The 22,734-nt window shown below is 43.4% G+C and overlaps 1 protein-coding gene across 3 annotated transcripts in view; it reads left to right on the top strand.

The window, feature by feature from the left end:
* LOC121569806 (supervillin) overlaps positions 1-9,768 on the top strand; it is a 114,916-nt gene extending 105,148 nt beyond the window's left edge. For all 3 annotated transcript variants that reach the window (XM_041881014.2, XM_041881015.2, XM_041881016.2), the window contains 9 exons: positions 1,604-1,709; positions 2,196-2,403; positions 2,863-2,996; positions 3,180-3,335; positions 4,847-4,990; positions 7,255-7,376; positions 7,651-7,806; positions 8,182-8,202; positions 8,598-9,768. In XM_041881014.2, the coding sequence (XP_041736948.2) occupies positions 1,604-1,709; positions 2,196-2,403; positions 2,863-2,996; positions 3,180-3,335; positions 4,847-4,990; positions 7,255-7,376; positions 7,651-7,806; positions 8,182-8,202; positions 8,598-8,684 (1,134 nt within the window). In that variant the 3' untranslated portion in view covers positions 8,685-9,768. The remainder of the gene's footprint in view (positions 1-1,603; positions 1,710-2,195; positions 2,404-2,862; positions 2,997-3,179; positions 3,336-4,846; positions 4,991-7,254; positions 7,377-7,650; positions 7,807-8,181; positions 8,203-8,597) is intronic.
* The last annotated feature ends 12,966 nt before the right edge of the window (positions 9,769-22,734 follow it).

Consider the following 22,734-nt stretch of genomic DNA (forward strand, 5'->3'; position numbering starts at 1 on the left):
GCTTCTAATACACCAGATGTATGTCATTGAACCGATTATAAACAAATCGCACACAGAATAAGTTATAAGGAGAATTTACTTACTAATGGCAGCCTGCAGTACCCCGGTCGGCCTTCAACTTGAATTACTCAATGAGAAGGGACACTGAGCTAGCACTGATCTAGCCTACAATGTCACTTCCTGGAGTAGCTCAAACTATTCATGTTATGTCTCCATGAGACGCCATCTTAAGACTTCATTTGGCTTCAGTGCGCTATTGAGTCTTCACATAGGAATGAATGGTGTCACGTCATCGATGGCTTTGGCCATTCATATACAGTACCAGTCAAAAGTTTGGACACACCTACTCATTCCAGGGTTTTTCTTTATTTGTACTATTTTCTACATTGTAGTGAAGACATCAAAACGATGAAATAAAACATATGGAATCATGTAGTAACCAAGAAAGTGTTAAACAAATCAAAACATATTATATATTTGAGATTCTTCAAAGTAGCCACCCTTTACCTTGATGACAAACTCTTGGCTTTCTCTCAACCAGCTTCATGAGGTAGTCACCTGGAATGCATTTCAATTAACAGGTGTGCCTTCTTAAATGTTAATTTGTGGAATGTCTTTCCTTCTTAATGCGTTTGAACCAATCAGTTGTGCTGTGACAAGGTAGGGGTGGTATACAGAAGATGGCCCTATTTGGTAAAAGACCAAGTCCATATTATGGCAAGAACAGCTCAAATAAGCAAAGAGAAACGACAGTCCATCATTACTTTTAAGACATGATGGTCAGTCAATCCGGAAAATGTCAAGAACTTTCTTCAAGTGCAGTCGCAAAAACCATCAAGCGCTATAATAATAATAATAATAATATGCCATTTAGCAGACGCTTTTATCCAAAGCGACTTACAGTCGTGCGTGCATACATATTTTTTTTTGTGTATGGGTGGTCCCGGGGATCGAACCCACTACCTTGGCGTTACAAGCGCCGTGCTCTACCAGCTGAGAGCACGGCGCTATGATGAAACAGGCTCTCATGAGGACTGCCACAGGAGGATACGTTAATTAGAGTTACCAGCCTCAGAAATTGCAGCCCAAATAAACGCTTCACAGAGTTCAAGTAACAGACAGATCTCAACATCAACTGTTCAGAGGAGACTGCGTGAATCAGGCCTTCATGGTCTAATTGCTGCAAAGAAACCACTACTAAAGGACACCAATAAGAAGAAGAGACTTGCTTGGGCCAAGAAACACGAGGAATGGACTATTGACCGGTGGAAATCTTTCATTTGGTCTGATGAGTCCATATTTGATATTTTTGGTTCCAACCGCCATGTCTTTGTGAGACACAGAGTAAATACTAAAATCTAAAATATATTTTGATTTGTTTAACACTTTTTTGGTTACTACATGATTCCATGTGTTATTTCATAGTGTTGATGTCTTCACTATTATTCTACAATGTAGAAAATAGTAAAAAATAAAGAACAACCCTTGAATGATTAGGTGTGTCCAAACTTTTGACAAGTACTGTATACAGCCATCGGTGTGTGTGCGTGCGTGCCTCCTTGTCCGTGTGTATATGTAACCACTCTCTCCTCTGCTCTTACAGGTCCAGGTGCAGCAGGGGAAGGAACCTCCATGTTTCCTGCAATGTTTTAATGGAGGGATGGTGGTCCATGCAGGGAAGAGAGAAGAGGAGGAGGAGAACTCACAGAGTAAGTTACCATCCACACCTTTCCCTCTCATTAGTACTATCCTCCTTTCTCCTGCTATCATCCCACTGAGTTTGTTTTTCTTTCAGTGTGTGTGTCAGAGAGAGATGGATTATACGTTTGCCTTATCTTGCCGCTCTTGTCTATTAGATATGACGTGTTTGAAACGGCATAGGGGTGTGGAACTCCAATGGAAGCCCATGAAACATATATTTTTCTCCAAAGGCATGATTTATGTATGGTCTTTTCCTGTTATTCTACAGTCATCAGTGGGGATGTCTGTACGTTGTGTGTACGTCCGTGTTTGTTATATTTGGCAACACTTTACCTTAAGTTGCCCCTATACGTATGTAACTGCATAGAATTAACTGTAGTAACAATGTTTCATTACATAGAAACTGCTACGTAATTACATTGTTATAGAGTGGTATAGGTTATTACAATCCCAGGGCATCATCTTTCTGACCGCTAACTCCTCTCCCCCATCAGATGACTGGAGGTTGTACTGTGTGCGGGGGGAGGTCCCAGTGGAGGGCTACCTGCTGGAGGTATCATGCCACTGCTGCAGTCTGCGCTCCCGGACCTCTATGGTGCTTCTCAGCGTCTCTAAAGCAACCATGTACGTGTGGCACGGCTGCAAGGCCCAGCTCCACACCCGCGACGTGGGGCGCACCGCCGCCAACAAGATCAAAGAACAGTGAGTCCCAACATTCACAACACTTTCCTATGATTTCTTTCCTAGTATTCTGACGTGGCAGGCAGAAGACGGCATGTTCATTCTCCCTGACATGTTATTGTCCAGTTGGGGTTAGGGTAATGGCCTACCCTGCCACTGTGAGAGGTCAAAGGGCTCAACTTAAAGACTGATGTTGAGCACTCTCTGATATGATTTGTTTGAAGTCTAAGTAATGTTAATGTCTCCAATCCAATTGAATAAATTGATCTCATTACTATAACTGTGTTCAATAAGCCTTGGTCAGGCATAAGTCTTTTAACAGTGTGCGCGCATGCATGCCATATCTGGATATGAGTGTGTGAGCCATACAGTACCTGGGTATGAGTTATTTGGACTCTCCAGGGTCAACTGGATTGATGTCACAGTTGGTGTAGTCGAAGGTTCCGTTCCACAGGTGTTTAGCCAGCTGTTTTTATGCAGGTGTCCGTTGGAGGCGGGGCTCCACAGCAGCAGTAAGGTGACCATCCATGAGTGTGATGAGGGGGCGGAGCCTACGGGATTCTGGGAAGCTCTGGGAAGGAGAGATAGGAAGGCCTACGACTGCATGCTCCAAGGTTAGTGTCCTTTTCTTTAAGGGTCTATTTATGGTAGTCCAATATCCTTCATAATAGACTGATACTGAATTGCTTTTTTAGGAGTTTCTTTGTTCTGGTGTAAGGTGGTTACTGTAAATTGGTTGGTTGATTTATTGAATTATTGGTTGGTTGATGTGATGACCTTCAACCTTTGATCCCCAGATCCAGGGAAGTTCAACTTCACCCCTCGTCTCTACCAGCTGAGCAGTACGTCTGGAGAGTTTGTGGCCATGGAGTTATTCTACCCAGCCAGAGTAACGGAGGAGGTCAACTCACTGCCCTTCCTACAGGAGGACCTCTACACTGCCTCTCAACCAGGTACTGTACAGGTTACACACACACACAGAACCTAGGCTGGGGCGATACCCTGGTGTACGGTATAAACGGTATATTTCGAAATACTGACGGTATGATTTTCAATACCATACATGTTTTTTTAGATCTAAGATGTCAAATGTAATTATATCCAGCTCAGTGCTCCAGCTATGCATTTGGTTTGCTAACTTGCTAGCCAACCAAGCTTCTTGGTTACAGCAGAGACATTCAATCCCCTCCTGGATCAAGATCCCTGTTGCCTAAATTGTTTTGTGCGAAAAAGAAAAAAAAACAGGGATCATGATCCAAGAGGGGATTGATTGTCTCTTCTGTAACTAGCTAGCAAGTTAGCAAACCAAATGCATAGCTTGTCCTGAGCTGGATATAATTTATTTGACACATCTTAGATTTCTTATAGTTATACTTCTAATTACAGTATAAGCAGACACGTAGCACACACCCCCGCAGCCCTTATACACTACCAGTCAAAGGTTTGGACACACCTACTCATTCAAGAGTTTATCATAATTTTTACTATTTGCTACATTGTAGAATAATAGTGAATACATCAAAACTATGAAATAACACATATGGAATCCTGTAGTAACCAAAAAAGTGTTAAATCAAAATATATTTTAGATTTTTGTATTATTCAAATAGCCACCCTTTGCCTTGATGACAGCTTTGCACAATCTTGGCATTCTCTCAACCAGCTTCACCTGGTATGCTTTTCCAACAGTCTTGAAGGAGTTCCCACATATGCTGAGCACTTGTTGGCTGCTTTTCCTTCACTCTGCGGTCCAACTCGTCCCAAACCATCTCAATTGGGTTGAGGTCGGATGATTGTGGAGGCCAGGTCATCTGGTGCAGCACTCTATCCCTCACCTCCTTGGTCAAATAGCCCTTACACAGTCTGGAGGTGTGTTGGGTAATTGTCCTGTTGAAAAACAAATGATAGTCCCACTAAGCGCAAACCAGAAGGGATGGCGTATCGCTGCAGAATGCTGTGGTAGCCATGCTGGTTAAGTGTGCCTTGAATTCTAGATAAATCACAGAAAGTGTCACCAGCAAAGCACCCCCACACCATCACACCTCCCCCTCCATGCTTCACGGTGGGAACTACACATGCGGAGATCATCCATTCACCTACTCTGCGTCTCACAAAGACAGGAATGTCCACCAGAGATGTTGCCAGATAATTTAATGTTCATTTCTCTACCCCAAGCTGCCTCCAATGTTGTTTTAGAGAATTTGTCAGTACGTCCAACCGGCCAAATTATTATTATTATTATTTATATAGCGCCCCTTGTGTGCACATTTGGTAATACCGTATACCCCGGTGTGGTACAGAAACGGTATGACTGTATAAAAATCGGGATACCGCCCAAGCCTAATACACATACACTAACAAATCTCCCAAAATGACTAAAGACTACAATACTACATGTCACATAGATTTGAGCTCTCATTGTGTATGTGTATCATGATATCACTTACTGTTCCTGTTCCTGTAGCCCTGTTCCTGGTTGACAACCACCACGAGGTCTACCTGTGGCAAGGCTGGTGGCCCCAGGACAGCGAGAGCCCCGGCTCGGCCCGTATCCGCTGGGACGCAGACAGGAAGTGTGCCATGGAGACGGTGCTGCAGTACTGCACAGGTACTAGGACACTAGAGTTGTCAGCTGGTAGTAAGTTATACTGCACAATGTACACATTCAAAAAATGTCAGGGAAAAAAACAAGATGCCAAAAGCAAACAAAATGAACTCTTATAAGATATAAAGTGTTACTATTGACTTAGTTGAGTTTATTGAATCTTGCTCACAGATAATACTGAAGAAATACAGAATTTACATCATAAAAAATTGCTGAACAATCACTTCAAATACATAACACATAATACACAGCATACATAGAGTACTAGATACTTAAAACATTACAGGAAACGTTTTCATGATGGAAACAAATGTGAGAAACATTTATGAGCTAGAGTTGTTGTACAGTCTGACAGCAGTGGGTAGAGTGTTGTTTTTCAGGTGGTTCGTAAGTGCACTTATACAGGACAGTTCATGGCTGTTTTTCAGGAGCCTGGTAGTGCAGTTGCCTCATTTTGGAGGGAGCAGGTCATGCATTGGGTATTCAAGAGTGTGCATGTCCTTCACCAGGTGCACTGCAGCCTGCTCTGCAGTGACGGGAGCTGTGGTTAGACTGCTCCACCTCTGGAGATGATCCTCAGGGCCCTCCTCTGCACCCTGTCCAGTTGGGCCTGCTGCTTTTTGTTGCCTCCAACTAACAGCACTCCACCGTATTCCAGACAAGGCCTGACCAGTGTAGTGTATACTGTGACCAGATCTTCAGTGGGTAGGCCATTTCTGGCAAGAACAGTCAAAAATTGCAGGCATTTTGAGGCCTTCCCTGCTGACTGCTCCACATGTGTGTCACCACTGATGTTAGAGTCTAGATGATACTTGGAAGTTGCTACCGCTGGTACTTCCTGTCCCCCTAGGATGAGTGGTGAAGGTTAAAAAACATATCCGGATTTCCAGACTTTTTCCCATTCAAGAGCATGTTGTTGGATGTGTCCCACACTTCCAGCTGCTTTCCCTCCAAGCCCATGGATGTGTCCTCCTGGATGCTGGTTAGTGGTATGGCTCAGGACAGCCCTACATCATCTGCATACCCAGTGTCCAGAGTGTCACTGAAGACAACTTTTCGGGTGGACATATATGGTGAGACCATGCCCCCTTGTGGCATACCAGAGGTCACCTGGTGCCATTCTCCATCACCCTTCACCTTCTTCCGTTGGTGTAGCTGTGGAGCCAGACTAGTAACCTGGACAGTTCAATGTCAGGAGCTTTGCGTAATCCACTCTGATCAATGGCTTTGGACAAAAAGTAACACCCTCACCATTGTTGGTTTTCTGGAGTCTGTAGCTGTCAGCCAGGAGTGTGTGGCTTTCACAAGGGCAGTAGTAATGCTGGACTTTGGGAGGTAGGCATAGAGGATAGTTGGCATGAGTTTTTTCAGGATGAAGCTCTCCTGGATTTTTCCAAGGCATGAAGTTAGAGATGGGCCTCCAGTCACTCATTGTACATGGGTTTGACACTTTAGGTATGGGACACACATTGGCTGTCTTCCAGGCAGCAGGAACAGTCCCCTGCCTGTAAGGGGGTGTTAACAATGTGTGTGATGACAGGGGCTAGATCTTGTGCATACTCTTTTAGTAGCCAGGCTGGAATCCCATCAGGCCCACATGCTTTCCTTGGGCTGAGTCTGATCAGAGCTTGCTTTATCTGGCCAATGCTGCACAGCTCAATCTGCCTGGTAGGCATGGGCAGGGGGACGGTGGCGAGAGGTGTGGTACTCGTGCATGTCTCAGCAAAGAAGCCATTTAAAACATCAGCCACGTCGTCTTCAACTCCCTCAACCTGTATGCTCTCTCCTGATGTTTTCTTTGGTCCCAGTCCTTTGTTAATGAAGTCCCACCATTCCTTGGGGTTTTTCTTCTTTTGGTCCTGGAGTTCAGTTTTGTAGTAGTTTTTCGTTGCTTCCTTTATAAGCATTTGTTCTGTGTTTCTGTATTTCCTCAGTTTCATTGTTTTTCCCCATCTGTTGAACGTCTTCTGTATTTTCCTGATGGCAGCCTTTATTTGTTCAGTCATCCAGAACTTCTCCAGTGTCGTTGTTTTTCTTATTTATGATTGGCATGCATACATACAAGTGCAGTTTGAATGCAGGAGTTGAACGTCCCCACCTTCGAATGCACACTCTCCACCTCATCAATGGCAGACCTGTCAGTACTGGCCATACACAATGCCAAGCATGATATACCTTGTTCTAGGTATATCATCAAAAGAGAGAGGCAATGTGGAACTGTTTGATTTATACTAAACATTAAAAAATTTTGCTCACCCCCCCCACAGAGAAGAATGAGAAGAAGCCACCCAAGGCGTATCTGATCCATGCGGGACTTGAACCTCTAACCTTCACCAACATGTTTCCCTGCTGGGAACACAGAGAGGACATAGCTGAGATCACTGAGAGGGTGGGTCACCTATTGCCCATCCCATACCTATTACACCAAACACATCCCTATCATCCACCTAAATATCCATTAGATCTACATTGTAACCAACTCCTCCTGTTGCCGGCTTATTCCAGACAGATTTCCTCCTGGTCAGCCCTAGGTTTCAAACCGGCAACCCTCAGGGTACTGGCCACCTCGAGGCTACTGCCATCCCAAGTGGATAAGGATGGGATTGATTTTGAAAGTGTGTGTACTGACCATGACGTCGTATGTATATCCTTGTGTGTCCCAGGAGGCGGAGGTTTGTAACCAGATAATTCTGGTAGAGGATGTGTTGGCACGGCTGTGTAAGACCACCTACCCCCTGGCAGACCTGCTGGTACGGCCCCTACCCGAGGGAGTCGACCCCCTACGCCTGGAGCTCTACCTAGACAATGATGACTTTGAGGTGAGGCCACGCCCACACCTACGGTACCATCAGCACCCTGGAGAATTATTATGACATTTTGTCTAGGTTTGCCTTGGCTCAAACCATATTATACAGGTATGTCCACTCAGTCTGTGGTTGAGCTATGTTTGCAACAATAATGAGACTCTCTCCAATGTGTGTGACCAGGGATCATAATGGAACATTATACACTGGTAGTCAAGGCAAACGAGTCTAAAACAGTCTTTCTTTCTAAAATCCATAAAATAATCACACTGAAGTGTCCTTCAGTCTCCTTGAACTTTTTGTTATCTGTGTTTTTATGTAATGAATGTTCTCCATCCCCTTCTGTCCTCTCTTTCTCTCTGTGACTCATCATGTATTTAACTCTTCCAGGGTGTAGGGGCTTATGGGAAGGTGAGTTCTTTAAATTGAGAGCACAGGTGGCCCCAGATATGTACACAGCATCCTCACTTTGACTTATTAACTACATCACCCATAATCCTGTGTGTGTTGCTTTCTGTCTCACCTCCCTCCTCCCTCTGTGTCTGGATCAACACACTCTCTCACTCTGAACCTCTCTTGCATGGTTTGGTCTGTTTCCACTCACTAAGTAATAGCTGTGTGGATTTTCAGTACTAGATGCTCCTGGAGTGATGAACTGGACCACTGACCATGTTGTGACCTTGAATTTACTTGTGAATGTTTGTTTTTGCAGCTCATGCGTTAAAGTAATTTCACAAGAGTTGATATAGTGGTTGGCAGATTTTGTGTTTATTGTGTGGTAACAATGTGTATTTGCCCCCCTGCAGAAAGCTCTGGAGATGTCGAGGGATGAGTATGAGGTGTTGCCAGGTTGGAAGCAGGTGAACGTGAAGAAAGCCAAAGGATTGTTTTAGTACGTTGGACAGAAGGCTTGTCCACCGGATGACATCATCAGCAAGCGACGGTCAGTCACTGAGGTGCATCGTGGTCCAGTTGGAACTCGCCACTGAGAACTGAGTTTAACATTTAACCCCTTCATCTCCGGATTGGAGAGGGCTTGGGAACACACTCTTCTGAGTACCCTACCCTAGGAGGGAGGGAGGGAGGGAGGAGAGATGCAGTGGTGATAGGAGTGAGGATCAACAGAGTTGTGCCAGCCTCGTGTATAGTTTTCTTATTTTCTTAATTTTATTTGTATGTGTTACCAGTTTTGTTTTGTAATTATAAATGTAGGTAGTTCAGAGCCATGTGAGTGAATGTTGAGTGGATGTTTATGTAATCTGTCGGCACCCGGCTTTTTAAATCTACACAGTGTGTGCGGTTGTGTGTGCGTGTGTCTTTGTGCGTGCGTGTGTGTGTGTACCCATGTGTGGTGTGTGTGTGTGTGTGTGTGCGTGCATGCTCGTTTGTGTGTGTGTGTGGGTGTGACCATGCTTTTACAGTACATACAGCAGTTTGTCAGTTGGTCTGGGAGCAGGAGAACCACTGCTGACACACCCCAAATAGACTCTCTGCAAGCTGTTCTTTTATGTGTGTTTTGTGCATTACAATCAATCATTTATGTTTATATTTACTCCATAATAGGAATAAAAAGCCTTTTGAGTATTGTCTGTGACATAAGAAATAAAATAAATTGTATTGTTATTCATGTTGAGGTTGTCATATGTTAATAAGTAGTTGGACAATAATGCTCCTTTCCCCAGAGACTGTACATGTCGCCATTTTATTGAACAAATCATGTATCTACTACATTCTGATGTGTCTGTTATCATTGCTATGCTGTCCTGCATCATTCAGGTGCTCAGATTAAAGATCATTGTTGTATTTTACGGGCATGAATTTACAGAAATAGAAAGACGAGAAGAATCTTATAAATTCAACATTGTATAGTGCCTTGCTTTTATGTACAGTTTATATACAGAACGATACTAGTCTGTGTTTTAAAGACTATTTGTGATATAAAGGATATTAGAGAAATAAACATTGAAGGTAAATCTATGGATGTTGTTTTGCCTCTATCACCTGAAATGATCTAAATGGATGTGTCACAAATGGCAACCTATTCCCTTCATAATGCACAGCTTTTGAACAGAACCCTATGTGCCCTGGTCAAAAGTAGTGCACTATTACATTTACATTTTAGTCATTTAGCAGACGCTCTTATCCAGAGCGACTTACAGTTAGTGAGTGCATACATTTTTCATACTGTATAGGGAATAGGATACCATTTGGGACATACACATTGTTTCTTTAATCCCTTGGCTTTCAGCTTCCATATAATGCCTAAACCCTCAATGACACAGCAAACTGGTAAGTCTGGTATGTTCTCTCAGATAAAAAACAGAAGTGTACGTTTATGCATATGTATCAATTGATTATGTATTTCGTTTGTATTTTGTTGCTAGGGTATGTTGTTGCACAGTTTCTCCAACAGAGTGTGCTGAAACACAGATAGATACTATGGGAGAATCTCAATTGCATTTCCTTTCCTCAACTTCTCAAATCACATTGGATGAGAAGGTCAGAGAGGAGAGACTTCTGCCCTCTGACCTTCCAATCCAATGGGTTTTGAGGCACGAACTCTCAATGAATCAAGGAAATGCAATTGAGATTCTCCCCTTGGTTGCTGTTGAGTCATAGGGGTCATGTTAGGGTGTTGCATGAGTCAAGTCAGGTTGCTGTAAATTGCAGGCTTTTTGCTGTGATCACAGATTGCTTGCCGGCATAACTAATGGTGGCACTGCCTAAAGTGCGGTCTGATTGAGTAGTACACCTGCAATTTCTAGTCTGTTGAGATCCTGTATTAAATGTTATTATACATCATGATTGTCTCATGTAAAATGGACCTCTGAAACTAATTTGTATTTGACTGGTGCTCTCTGTAGCTCAGTGTCGTCATGCAAGCATACAGACCAGACTAGACCGTGCTTTTGAATGTCATCATGTAGCCTTGTCATTATCAGTCCCAAATCTCTGCTTAAGCAGTCCCACACAAACACACACACTCACCATCAGAGCTGTGAGTGTCAAATTTGCCAGGGGATTTTCATGGCTCCCTTTAAATGGCTTTTGTAGGTCAGATACTTGTGCAACTGGAACTCAACATCACTTGAAATGCTCTAGCAACAATAAATGTGTCCATGTTTTAAAAGCTAACAGTTATGCAAATACTCTGCCGCTGTGTTTAGTGAGGTCAGTGCTACTACATGTTAATACAGTATACGAAATACATGTTTTCTTTGGTGGGGGTAGATCAGCTTTAATATTGCATATATACTGTATTGTGGCTTCTATCAATGTAATTGTCTGCATGATTTCCAATTCCCCATATTTTTTTGTAAATATATTATTTTAAATATATATATTTTCCTTTGTTATTTTCCCCGAACCCTACCACCCCTCCCGTAATTGGACTAAATTAATGGACAACAATATTTGGCCTTCTACTTCCAGCTTAGACATACTACATACATTTTACGGACACAGTATATTTGACATTAGTTATCTTTTTTGTTTTGTTTTTAGTCCCACCCTTCAGCTATCCTCAACCCCTCCCATCTATCTATGTAAACCATCCATTTTTGATTTCTAATTGCTGTACCGTTCTATTCTCATAGTTTCTACAGATTGTAAATTATATCAACTTTTATAGAGTATTATAGATCGATTGACTATGGCTTTTCAAGTCACCCAGCAGTGCTATTTGCAGGGTTAGCTCCAGGTAAATGTTGCAGTACAGCAGAAGTTTGTAAAATGGAAAATAATATTAAAGCTCTTTTTTTTTTTTTTTTTTGAGGGGGGGGTGTGATGTGAAGATCTGAGCTGTCATGTCGTATTCATGATCGTGTCTGAGCGTGTGTGTGTCTTTGAGATTGTGATGAAAGAGGAATGAGGGCCAATTGATTACGTTTGGTGCAATCGCAGAAGAACAATACAGCATACACCTCAGCCTGTTACTGTAGCTGTCTCTGGTCTGCTCATTGTGGATCCATCACTGTTCTGTTGTATTCATTGGAAGGGCAGGGCGTACGTTTGTTTCAACATTACACAAAGTTCACAGGGTCTCTGTCTGACAGGCAGCACACTTTGAAACTGATGTCTCCTCCCTGCGTGCAGGATGGCACAGTTCTCGGTCTCTTCACACACCAACACAAACACACAGTGCTGAATACAACAATGTGGGATCTACTGTGTGTGTATTTGTGTGTGTACTAGCGTGCCACATTTTTTGATACACTGTAGCAGCTCCAAACCTCCAGTCTGTTTGTGAAGTCTCTTCTGAGCTCATCCCAGTCTACCCTCTGAGGGCTTTGATCCGCGACATGCGATTCCTCCCACTCTACCACCCACTCAATGTAAGATGCTCTGACTCTCCCTCGCTCTCCTTTCTCTTCCTCGGTTTCTCTCTCTTCGTCTTCACCCCTCTCTCTCCTTCCTTCTCGCTCTTCATCCCACTCTCCCAACCCTCCTCCCTCCCTCCCTCTCTCCTCTGTTTACCATCCATAATCCATAATACCATGCAGAAGACAGAAAGAGACACACACAAAAGAACTGTAGGTAGTCCCATGTGTGGGTAGCATTGTTGCACATCCAATCCGTCTTAAAGCAGGTCTCTTATGTGAGAGTGACTCTGTGTGTGTTTGTGTGTTACTCCTATGCGTGAGTGACTCTCTGTATCATAGCCAGGAGTCCATCTTGGCATCACATTCACATCATGTCAAGCTGCTCAGGGTAAGAGCCTGTCTCCGGTTAAGAGCCTGTCTCCGGTTAAGAGCATTGGAGTAAATTATACATCAGAACAGTAGAATGGAACAAAACCAAGCAACTGCCAGCCACGCACGTTATCATTACCTCAAGTTTCTTATCAAATAGACTTGATTAATCTCTTTTGCCTTCTCTCTTAAAGGGGAATTCCACCACGTTTGAACATATCTCCAGCACTGTTTGTGATTAATTATTAGTTTATGCAAAGTATAATTAAAATATCAGTAAATATTTAGCCTGCCGTATGCCCACAGTACGCTTTCGAGGCCCAAGCCCAGCTCGTCTATACACTACTAATAGACTAAATGTAGGGGGAAGCAAATGGCACCCTATTCGCTATATAATGCTCTATGGGCCTATAAACCCTGATCAAAGGTAGTGCCCTATAAAGGAAATATGATGCCATTTGGGACGCAAACAGAGTTTGGCAGCTATCTCCCTAATGCTCTTAACCATCTGTCGTTGCTTAGGCCCTTTCCACGAGAACATAATGTTTATGATAAATGTTAATTCAACACGCAGTCTTGAGGTGCGAAGTGGCACAGTTGAGTTTTAGCACCTTTTATTTCACAATATTTGCATTTGGCCTGGTGCCTCTCTCCTCCCTCTCCTTCTCTTATCCCACTCTTCTTCCTCTCTTCCCTCTAACACTCCTCGCCTCTCCTCCCTCTCTTCATCTCATCCCTCTTTCCAGAATCCATAGAAGATCACAAGCCCATAACAATGACAGGTGTAATAAGGTTTAGCATATATTCTTCAGTGCTTCTGTTTTGGTTTTGTTTGTTTGAGTTTCTATTTATGTTGGGAGTATCACAAAGCGCCTCCATGCGTCAAAAATGAGCTAAGTTTCTTGCTTGTCTCTACTCCTTTTTCTCCTCCTGCGTTCTCTCCTCTCTTCCTCCACCTCGTTCCCTCGTTTTTCTGGTTGGAAAGGAAAAGCCTCCTGAAGCCAGAGTTTCCTGTCCAAAGAATAAGACTGTCTCAAATGGCACCCTATTCCCTATATAGTGCACTACCAGGGCCCATAGGGCTTTGGTCAAAAGTAGTGCAATAGGGTGCTATTTGGGACATACCCTAGGGAAAGCCACATCTGAAAGACCCTGAGCAGAAAAGCTGAAATGATTTATGGGAAACAAATGTTTTCTCTCCTTTTCTCTCCTGCCCAAACTTAGTCCTCTCAGTCAGTCCTTGTGGTGATCTGTACTTATTACCCCAGATTTAAACATGACTGGATTTATGTTGCGTGGACGGAGTCTGATTTTGGACTATAGCCTCCTGCCTGTTGTAGTTCCCTTTGTAACTAACAGAACAGTGCACTTGGCTTGTGTCTGAAATGGCACCCTATCCCCTATGTGGTGCACTACTTTTTTTTTTACCTAGGCCCCTGTTATTGGGACAAGACCCTTGTCTTCCAGTTCAGTTCAGCCGCTGCCATTTTGTTTAATAGGACTGTTAGGCTAATTAGCAGGAATACGTTGTGACAGCAGGTCAGTCAACATAGATCTCAGGCACAAGGAGACCTCATACAGAGATCTCCATCTAATAATTTACCCAATCACCTCCTTTCATCACTGTGTGTGTGCCCATATATGTGTGTGTGCCACACAGAGATGTAAACCCAGTAGTTGGACCTGACACGAGCTTGCCCTCCCGCTGCCACCTGGCATCATTACAGACCCTGCTTCTCTAATCAACAAGAACCAACAGAACTCCTGCCTCCAACCCCCTCTCCTCTCGTTTCCTCTCCTCCACCCCTCCATCCCCCTCTCCTCCATCCCTAGGCCCCCCTCCCTCCCTGCCTTCCACCTTCTCTGCTCTCCATCCCTCCCTCCTGAGTCCTACCTCCATCCTCCTCTCCTCCACCCCTCCATCCTTTTTAAATAACATCTGCATAATTTCACCAGAGTGAACAACGTCAATTAAACTTGACAATATACATTTTTTTGGTGTGTATTTTTAGGAAAGGAGAGAGGGAGTCAGGTGCAGTTTGGGATTGACTGCACCTGAACAAAATCACAAAGCTGTGTTACCATGGAGAGAGTGACTCAGCAACAGTCATTCCTTCTCCTTCTCTTTCTCTCACCCTCTTTCTCTCTCTCTCTCCCTCTCCCTCCTCCTCTCTCTCACAGCCCAGATCCAAGGAAACAAAAACATTATCCCAACTTTAGATCCCAAGGTCTGACCGACCCACGCTGTTTATTTTAAAACCTGAGGTCCAAACTGATGCCCGGTATTCTGTTCCATTGGCAGCAGTGGTGTACTATTTAAGTCGTTTTTGGGGTATCTGTCATTTATTATACTATTTATATATTTTTTTATACATTCCTAAAAAAATACACGGCCTTCAGAAAGTATTCACACCCCTTGACTTTTTCCACTTTTTGTTCTTACAGCCTGAATTTAAAATTGATTAAATTGAGATTTTGTGTCACTGGCCTACACACAATACCCCGTAAGTGAAGTGTTTTGAGTCAATAAATATTAAATCCCTTTGTTATGGCAAGCCTAAATAAGTTCAGGAGTAAAAATATGCTTAACAAGTCACATAATAAGTTGCATGGACTCATTCTGTGTGCAATAATAGTGTTTAACATTATTTTTGAATGACTACCTCATCTCTGTACCCCACACATACAAATATCTGTAAGGTCCCTCAGTTGAGCAGTGAATTTCAAACACAGATTCAACCACAAAGACCAGCGGGGTTTCCCAATGCCTCACAAAGAAGGCCACCTATTGGTAGAAGGGTTGAAATAAAAAAGCAGATATTGAATATCCCTTTGAGCATGGTGAAGTTATTAATTACACTTTGGATGGTCACTACAAAGATACAGGCATCCTTCCTAACTCAGTTACTGGAGAGGAAGGAAACTGCTCGAGGATTTCACCAAGAGGCCAATGGTGACTTTAAAACAGTTACAGATTTTAATGGCTGTGATAGGAGAAAACTGAGGATGGATTAACGACATTGTAGTGACTCCACAATACTAACCTAAATGACAGTGGGAAACAAGGAAGCCTGTACAGAATACAAATATTCCAAAACATGCATCCTGTGTGCAATAAGGCACTAAAGGAAAACTGTGGCAAAGAAATTAACTTTATGTCCTGAATACAAAGCGTTATGTTTGGGGCAAATCCATCACAACACATTACTGAGTACCACTCTAAATATTTTCAATAATGATGGTGGCTGCATCATGTTATGGGTATGCTTGTTATTGGCAAGGACTAGGGGTTTCTTTTTTTTTACAATATAAAAATAAATGGAATAGAGCTAAGTACAGTTAAACGGGTGTCCTGACTCTCTGTGGTCACTAAAGATCCCATGGCACTTATCGTAAGAGTAGGGGTGTTAACCTGGGATTCCTGGCTAAATTCCCAATCTAGCCCTCATACCATCATGGCCACCTAATCATCCCCAGCTTCCAATTGGCTCATTCATCCTCACTCCTCTCCCTTGTAACTATTCCCCAGGCTGTTGTTGTAAATTATGATGTTTTCTCACTCAACTTACCTGGTTAAATAAATAAAAATACAGTTTTTGACTTAAATCGACTTGAAAATCTATGGCAAGACTTGAAAATGGCTGTCTAGCAATGATCAACTACCAACTTGACAGAGCTTGAAGAATTTTAAAAAGAATAATGTGCAAATATTTTACAATCCAGGTGTGTAAAGCTCTTTGAGACGAACCCAGAAAGACTCACAGCAACAAACAAAAAAAATGTTTAGGCCCTCAACATTTAACTCTATTATGACCTAGTTCACCGCAGGTGACAAAAGCCTTGTTTTCCCACCCAACACACATACACACACACACAAATAATAATAATAATATGCCATTTAGCAGACGCTTTTATCCAAAGCGACTTACAGTCATGCGTGCATACATTTTTGTGTATGGGTGGTCCCGGGGATCGAACCCACTACCTTGGCGTTACAAGCGCCGTGCTCTACCAGCTGAGCTACAGAGGACCACTACAAACAAATGGCAGCGTGCTAAACATCTGGTCTCTGTCTAATGTCTAATTAGTCTCTAATAAGGAGGGTAACGAGGACGTACCCTCAAAACAGCCTGGTCATGTTGCTTCAATTACATTTGCCAGGAGGAAGATGAGGAGGGGGGCCTAGCAGCGTGATCATACTGGAAATCATGATGACCTATTCTTGTCCCCTCCTAATATAATTTGCCTGTACCTGAGAGGAAAACTTTCAATGTCAATATTTGAGGATAATATAAAACTTTACCAACATTATCTCAACTGTGTAACCTACCCTGCTTGTGCTTATGCAGTGGCTTTGCCTCTGTTATGTCAGAACCTCTTCCCACTCTTCTGCCCTCTCCCCTCTCTCCCCTCCCCTCTTCCCTCTCTCCTCTCTTCTTGTGCCTCTCTCCTCTCCTCTCTCCTCTACCCTCTTCCCTCCCCTCTCTCAGACGTTTTCCCTCCAGCCTCATAGCAGTATGATTTATCCTCAACACAACTGGTCAGAGAGTATAAATATATAGAAAGGCTGTAAACTCCTACGACCCATGAAAGTGATTAAAGGGTGGGGGGCGCGTTCAGAATGGTTAATGGGGAGGGACTGGTGCTGGCTCAGGTGTGCTTCTACTGTTCACCTCTGGCCAAGATGATACAAGATATACACTATTATTGTAATGTGGAGCACATTTTCTTCAGTCCTCAGTCATCTTTATTTAATATCACTAAGATATTTGATATTCAAAACACCCACAATAATAGATATCCTTAATATTGTTTATTCAGGCTATAATGCAACCGTTATCAAAAAAATGCCATCATGTATTATACATAATCATGCATGTTATAAAGATATATCATGCATGACCCAAGAGAAAACTCTTGGGTGGCATCTACTACAAATACAGTGCTTTCAGAAAGTATTCATACCCCTTGATTTATTCCACATTTTGTTGTGTTACAGCCTGAATTCAAAATTGATTAAATATATATTTTTCTCACCCCCTCTACACACAATACCCGATCATGACAGTGAAAACATGTTTTTAGAAATGTTTGCAAATGTATAGAAAATGAAATACAGAAATATCTCATTTACATAAGTATTCACACCCCTGAGTCAATACTTTATAGAAGCACTTTTGCGGCGGTTACAGCTTTGAGTCGTCTTGGGTATGTCCGTATCAGCTTTGCACATCTGGATTTGGGGATTTTCTCCCATTCTTCTTTGCAGATTTTCTCAAGCTCTCTTAAGTTAAATGGGGAGCGGCGGTGAACAGCAATCTTCAAGTCGTTCCACCGATTATTTATGGGATTCAAGCCTGGGCTTTGGCTGGGCTACTCAATGACTTTCACATTCTTGTTCTGAAGCCATTCCAGTGTTGCTTTGGCTGTATGCTTGGGGTCAATGTTCTGTTGGAACGTCAATCTTCGCCCCCCAGTCTAAGGTTGTTTGCACTTATCAAGGATTTGTCTGTATTTGGCTCCATTCATTGTTCCCTCTATCCAGTTCCTGCCGCTGAAAAGCGTCCCCATAGCATGATGCTGCCACCACCATGCTTCACAGTAGGGATGGTGTTAGATGGGTGATGAGCTGTGCCTGGTTTTCTCCAGAAATAGCACTTTGCATTCAGGCCAAAGAGTAAAATGTTTGTCTCATCAGACCACAGAATAATTTGCCTTGACCGGTTGCTCAGTTTGGTTGATGTCTGGGTAGATACATATTTTTTTAATTTCCCAATGATGGAGACAACTGTGCTCTTGGAAACATTCAACACTCTAGAAATTGTTTTATACCCTTCCCCAGATATACGCCTCCATCATGGAGATCTACGGACAGTTCCTTGGACTTCATGGTATAGTTTCTGCTCTGACATGCACTGTCAACTGTGGGACCTTATATAGACAGGTGTGTTTCTTTCTAAAACATGTCCAAACAATTGAATTGGCCAAAGTGTGGGACTCCAATCAAGTTGTAGTGACATCTCAAGGATGATCAAAGGAAATTGGATGCAGCTGAACTCAATTTTGAGTGTCATAGCAAAGGGGTATGAATACTTATGTAAATTAGATTTTCTGTATTTAATTTTCAACAAGTTTACAAACATTTCTAAAAACAGGTTTACACTTTGTCATTATGGAGTATTGTGTGTATATGGGTGATAAAAAACATAAATTGAATCAATTATGAATTCAGGCTGTAACAACAAAATGTGGAATAAGTCAAGGTACATCATGCTATTAACATTTTTAGTAAAGGGAATTCATTTCCACCATTTCTATTAAAACTGAGTATTGAAAAATGTCAGGGCAAATTCCTTGCTTTATTAAATGTAATAGCTCTAGAAAAGAATACGTAAATAACATAAAGCATAATTTATTTTGTCAAAGCAGTCTCAAAACATTTATTTTTAATCAGTACTTTTAGTCATAATGCCGGAGGTCAAAACAGGCATATGGAATGGAATAACCATTAAAACCAATAATGATTTAAGTTTTCTCTGGCATAGAAACGAGTGTGCTGAGGAATCTTTAGCAGAAAGAAAAGAAAAAGAAAAAGAAAGAAAACAAATACTTCAGCTTTTTTTAGGTGAGGGCCTCCAGTGCAGCGGAGGGAGTAGTATAACTTGTTCTCGTGCCGTGCAGCACCATGGCATGTCATCTCTATTTAGGTACACCTTAAAGAAAGCGACCTCCTTCCAAGCACTGCCCTGTAAGAGATCTCAGGTGAGTCAGGACATTACCTGGTGTGTCAGTTGTTTCCTATGCCCTTACCAATGTTATTTTTTTAAGCTGCCGGTGTCATGATATAGAAACTCGGGTGCCACCAGCTAGCCCTAACAAGCCCTCTCTCTCCCCCTCTCTCTCTCTCTTGCTTTCTACCTTTCCTTCTCTGCCTCTCTCCCTCTCTGCCTCTATCTCTCTCTCTCCCTCTTCTTCCCTCCCACTCTGCCTCTCGCTCTCTTTCTCACACGGCACACACACTCCCACACTAGGCAGAGGAGAGTGATGAGAGAGAGTGTTGGCCTGTCTGTGCTCACAACAGGGCAGGGCGGTGCTGGGCCTGAGCCCTGCAGTATCTAGTAAATATTCGCTCTCACACAGCCAGGGTGACCTGTTCTCAGCTTGCATGCTGGGACGACAGAGCAGCACAACACAGGAGACTACGCCTGTCCTCTTCAGTGTCACAAAGAACACACACACTGCATGCATGCACACAAACACACAAACTCTTTTGACTCATCACATGCGCTGCTGTTACTGTTTACTGTGTATCCTGGTGCCTAGTCACTTTATCCCTACCTATATGTACATATCTACCTCAATTACCTCATACCCCTGCACATCGACTTGGTACTGGTACCCCGTGTATATAGCCAAGTTATCGTTACTCATTGTGTATTTATTCCTTGTGTTATTATTTTTCTATTATTTCTCTTTTTTTCTCTCTGCATTGTTGGGAACTAAGCATTTTACTGTTAGTCTACACCTGTTGTTTACGAAGCATGTGACAAATACATTTGATTTGATTTGACCCCCCCCACACACACACACACACACACACACACACACATTCTCTCTTTAGCCTCAGAGAGAACATGAGAAATGAGGGGTTATGCTGTAAAACCCAGGTAGCCGACACAGACAACGCTACAGGCTAAATGACGTGAAGAGACGAGAGGGAGAATTCTGCTGTGTCGGCCGTTTGTGTGGCTGACTAGCCGCCAGGCTAACAATAAGGGCTGCGTCCCAAATGGTATCCTATACCCTATATAGTGCACGTTTCTGTCCCAGTCTTCCCTGGCTGCAAAAGAAAAACCCTGTGGCTGTAAACCCCACGCTCCCCTCTCTCCTCTTCTGCTCTCACACGACTGTGAAGCTGCCATCTCTATCTACCCTTTAGAGGAGGGGGATGGCTTCAGACAACAAGCTAACCTGCAGGGATAGCACAGTCAGTTGGTTATCTATCTACCTATCCCAAAAAAGTGTCAGGAGTGCCTTAACACACACACACTCAAGCACACGCACAACCACACACACAGGGGATAGATTTACACTCGTCAGTGTGAAGGGTGGGTTGATGTGGACATCATATCTCACCTAGGTGAGAGAGAACAGAGCAGAAGCAACACGGTTTTAGATCTGTTTCACATCGGTTCTACCATGATTAGAACCGGCTGGAGTCTGGGTTCTCTCTCTCGCCAGTCAGATCTCGGTAGAACTCAACTTTAGCGTGAGTTTAGACAGTTCTGCCAGAACCCACAGTCTAAGCTGTGTGTTTTTATGATGATGTGTTCAGTGTGTGTGTGTTGGAGTTGTGATAGAGGATATAAGGTATTGATATTTTCCATCTGTGTCGTTGGGTCTGCTGTTGTGTGTACTTTACATTAAATAGCACAAGCCTCCATGTTTGCTTCCAAATGTCAGCCAATCCCAGACCAGGCCTAAGCACATAGTGGCATGAGATGTCTTGCATTTCAAAACATTTAGAGAAAAAGGCATCCATGTTCTTGCTCAGTAGAGATTTTGAATTTTGAATGAGGAGAGACCGGATGAAACAGTAACATCAATTTGTTCTCATCTGGGAAGACTTGACCTCTGCAATTTGTCAATGACATGGGTCAGAAAATGCAGAGGTCATGCTCGACAACCTGCCCACTCGACCCCATCCCCTCCTCTCTTCTCCAAACCATCTCTGGAGACCTTCTCCCATTCCTCACTTCCCTCATCAACTCATCCCTGACCGCTGGCTGCATCCCCTCTGACTTCAAAATGGCCAGAGTCGCTCCCCTCCTCAAGAAACCAACACTCGACCCCTCTGACGTTAAAAACTACAGACCGGTATGCCTTCTTTCTTTTCTTTCCAAAACACTTGAGCGTTCTGTCTCTGACCAACTCTCTATCTCTCTCAGAACAATCGTCTTGACCCTAACCAGACAGGCTTCAAGACGGGTCACTCAACCGAGACTGCTCTCCTCCGCACTGCCAAAGCTGATGCTCTCTCCTCTTTTTCTCATCCTCCTAGATCTATCGGCTGCCTTCAACACTGTGAACCATCAGATCCTCCTCTCCACCCTCTTAGGGCTGGGCGTCTCAGTCTCTGCACACTCTTGGATTGCATCCTACCTGGCAGGCTGCTTCTACTGGTGTCCCCCAGGGCTCGGTTCTAGGCCCTCTCCTCTCCTTACACCAAGTCACTCGGCTCCATCATATCCTCACATGGTCTCTCCTGTCATTGCTATGTGGCTGACACTCAACTACTTTTCTCCTTCCCCCCTTCTGACACCAAGGTAGTGACACACATCTCTGCGTGCCTGCCAGATATGTCAGTTTGGATGTTGGCCCACCACCTCAAGCTCAACCTCGGCATGATTGAGCTGCTCTTCCTCCCGGAGAAGGCCTGCCCGCTCCAAGACCTCTCCATCACGGTTGACAACTCCACGGTGTCCCCACCCCCCTCCCGCTAGCACTGACTTTGCTGATAGCTACTTTATTGATGGAAATGAAGTTACTATGACTGAGATATGTGGTTGTCCCACCTAGCTATCTTTAGATGAATGCACTAACTGTAAGTCGCTCTGGATAAGAGCATCTGCTAAATGAATAAAATGTAATACCTAATGTCAGCACTGTCATATTCATGTCATGGCATGACATTGTGAGTCCTGTGCCCTCCACCTCCACCTCCCCCCCTCTCTCTCTCTCTCTCTCTCTCTCTCTCGCTCTCTCTAACTCTCTCAATTCTCTTTCTCTCTGATTAACCTCCCACAGCAGGTGTTGGAACACAACGTCCTCTACGTTTATAAAGAAGAGAAGGGAAGGGCTGCTAAACAGAGAGAGGGATGGAGGGAGGGATGACAAGAGGAATAGAGGAATGCATTATTTGTTGTATGATTTGGTCCTTATTCTACCCTATTATAATCCTGTTGTTATTTGGGTGTTAAAGGAAAGTGTTTTGCAAGTTCCCTCTCCCTCCTTTTCTCTTCCCTCTCTCCCTCTCTGCTTTGTGTGATGGATGTTCCTTAAGCAGCCAGAAGTGCTGTTTATTAATGCATTGTGCCCCGAACATTTCAAAATCAAGTTAAGAGGGGAAGAAAAATTACCTCAGGAAAAGAGCTAAACCTGAGCGATATAAACGTCCTCTTAATCTTACCTTGAAAGCAGCCCGGTGATAGAGGTGGGTGCCTCCCTTTGGAAAGAAAAACAGGACTGCATA

This window comes from Coregonus clupeaformis, chromosome 7, assembly GCF_020615455.1.
Source record: "Coregonus clupeaformis isolate EN_2021a chromosome 7, ASM2061545v1, whole genome shotgun sequence".
Classification (NCBI taxonomy): Eukaryota; Metazoa; Chordata; class Actinopteri; order Salmoniformes; family Salmonidae; genus Coregonus; species Coregonus clupeaformis.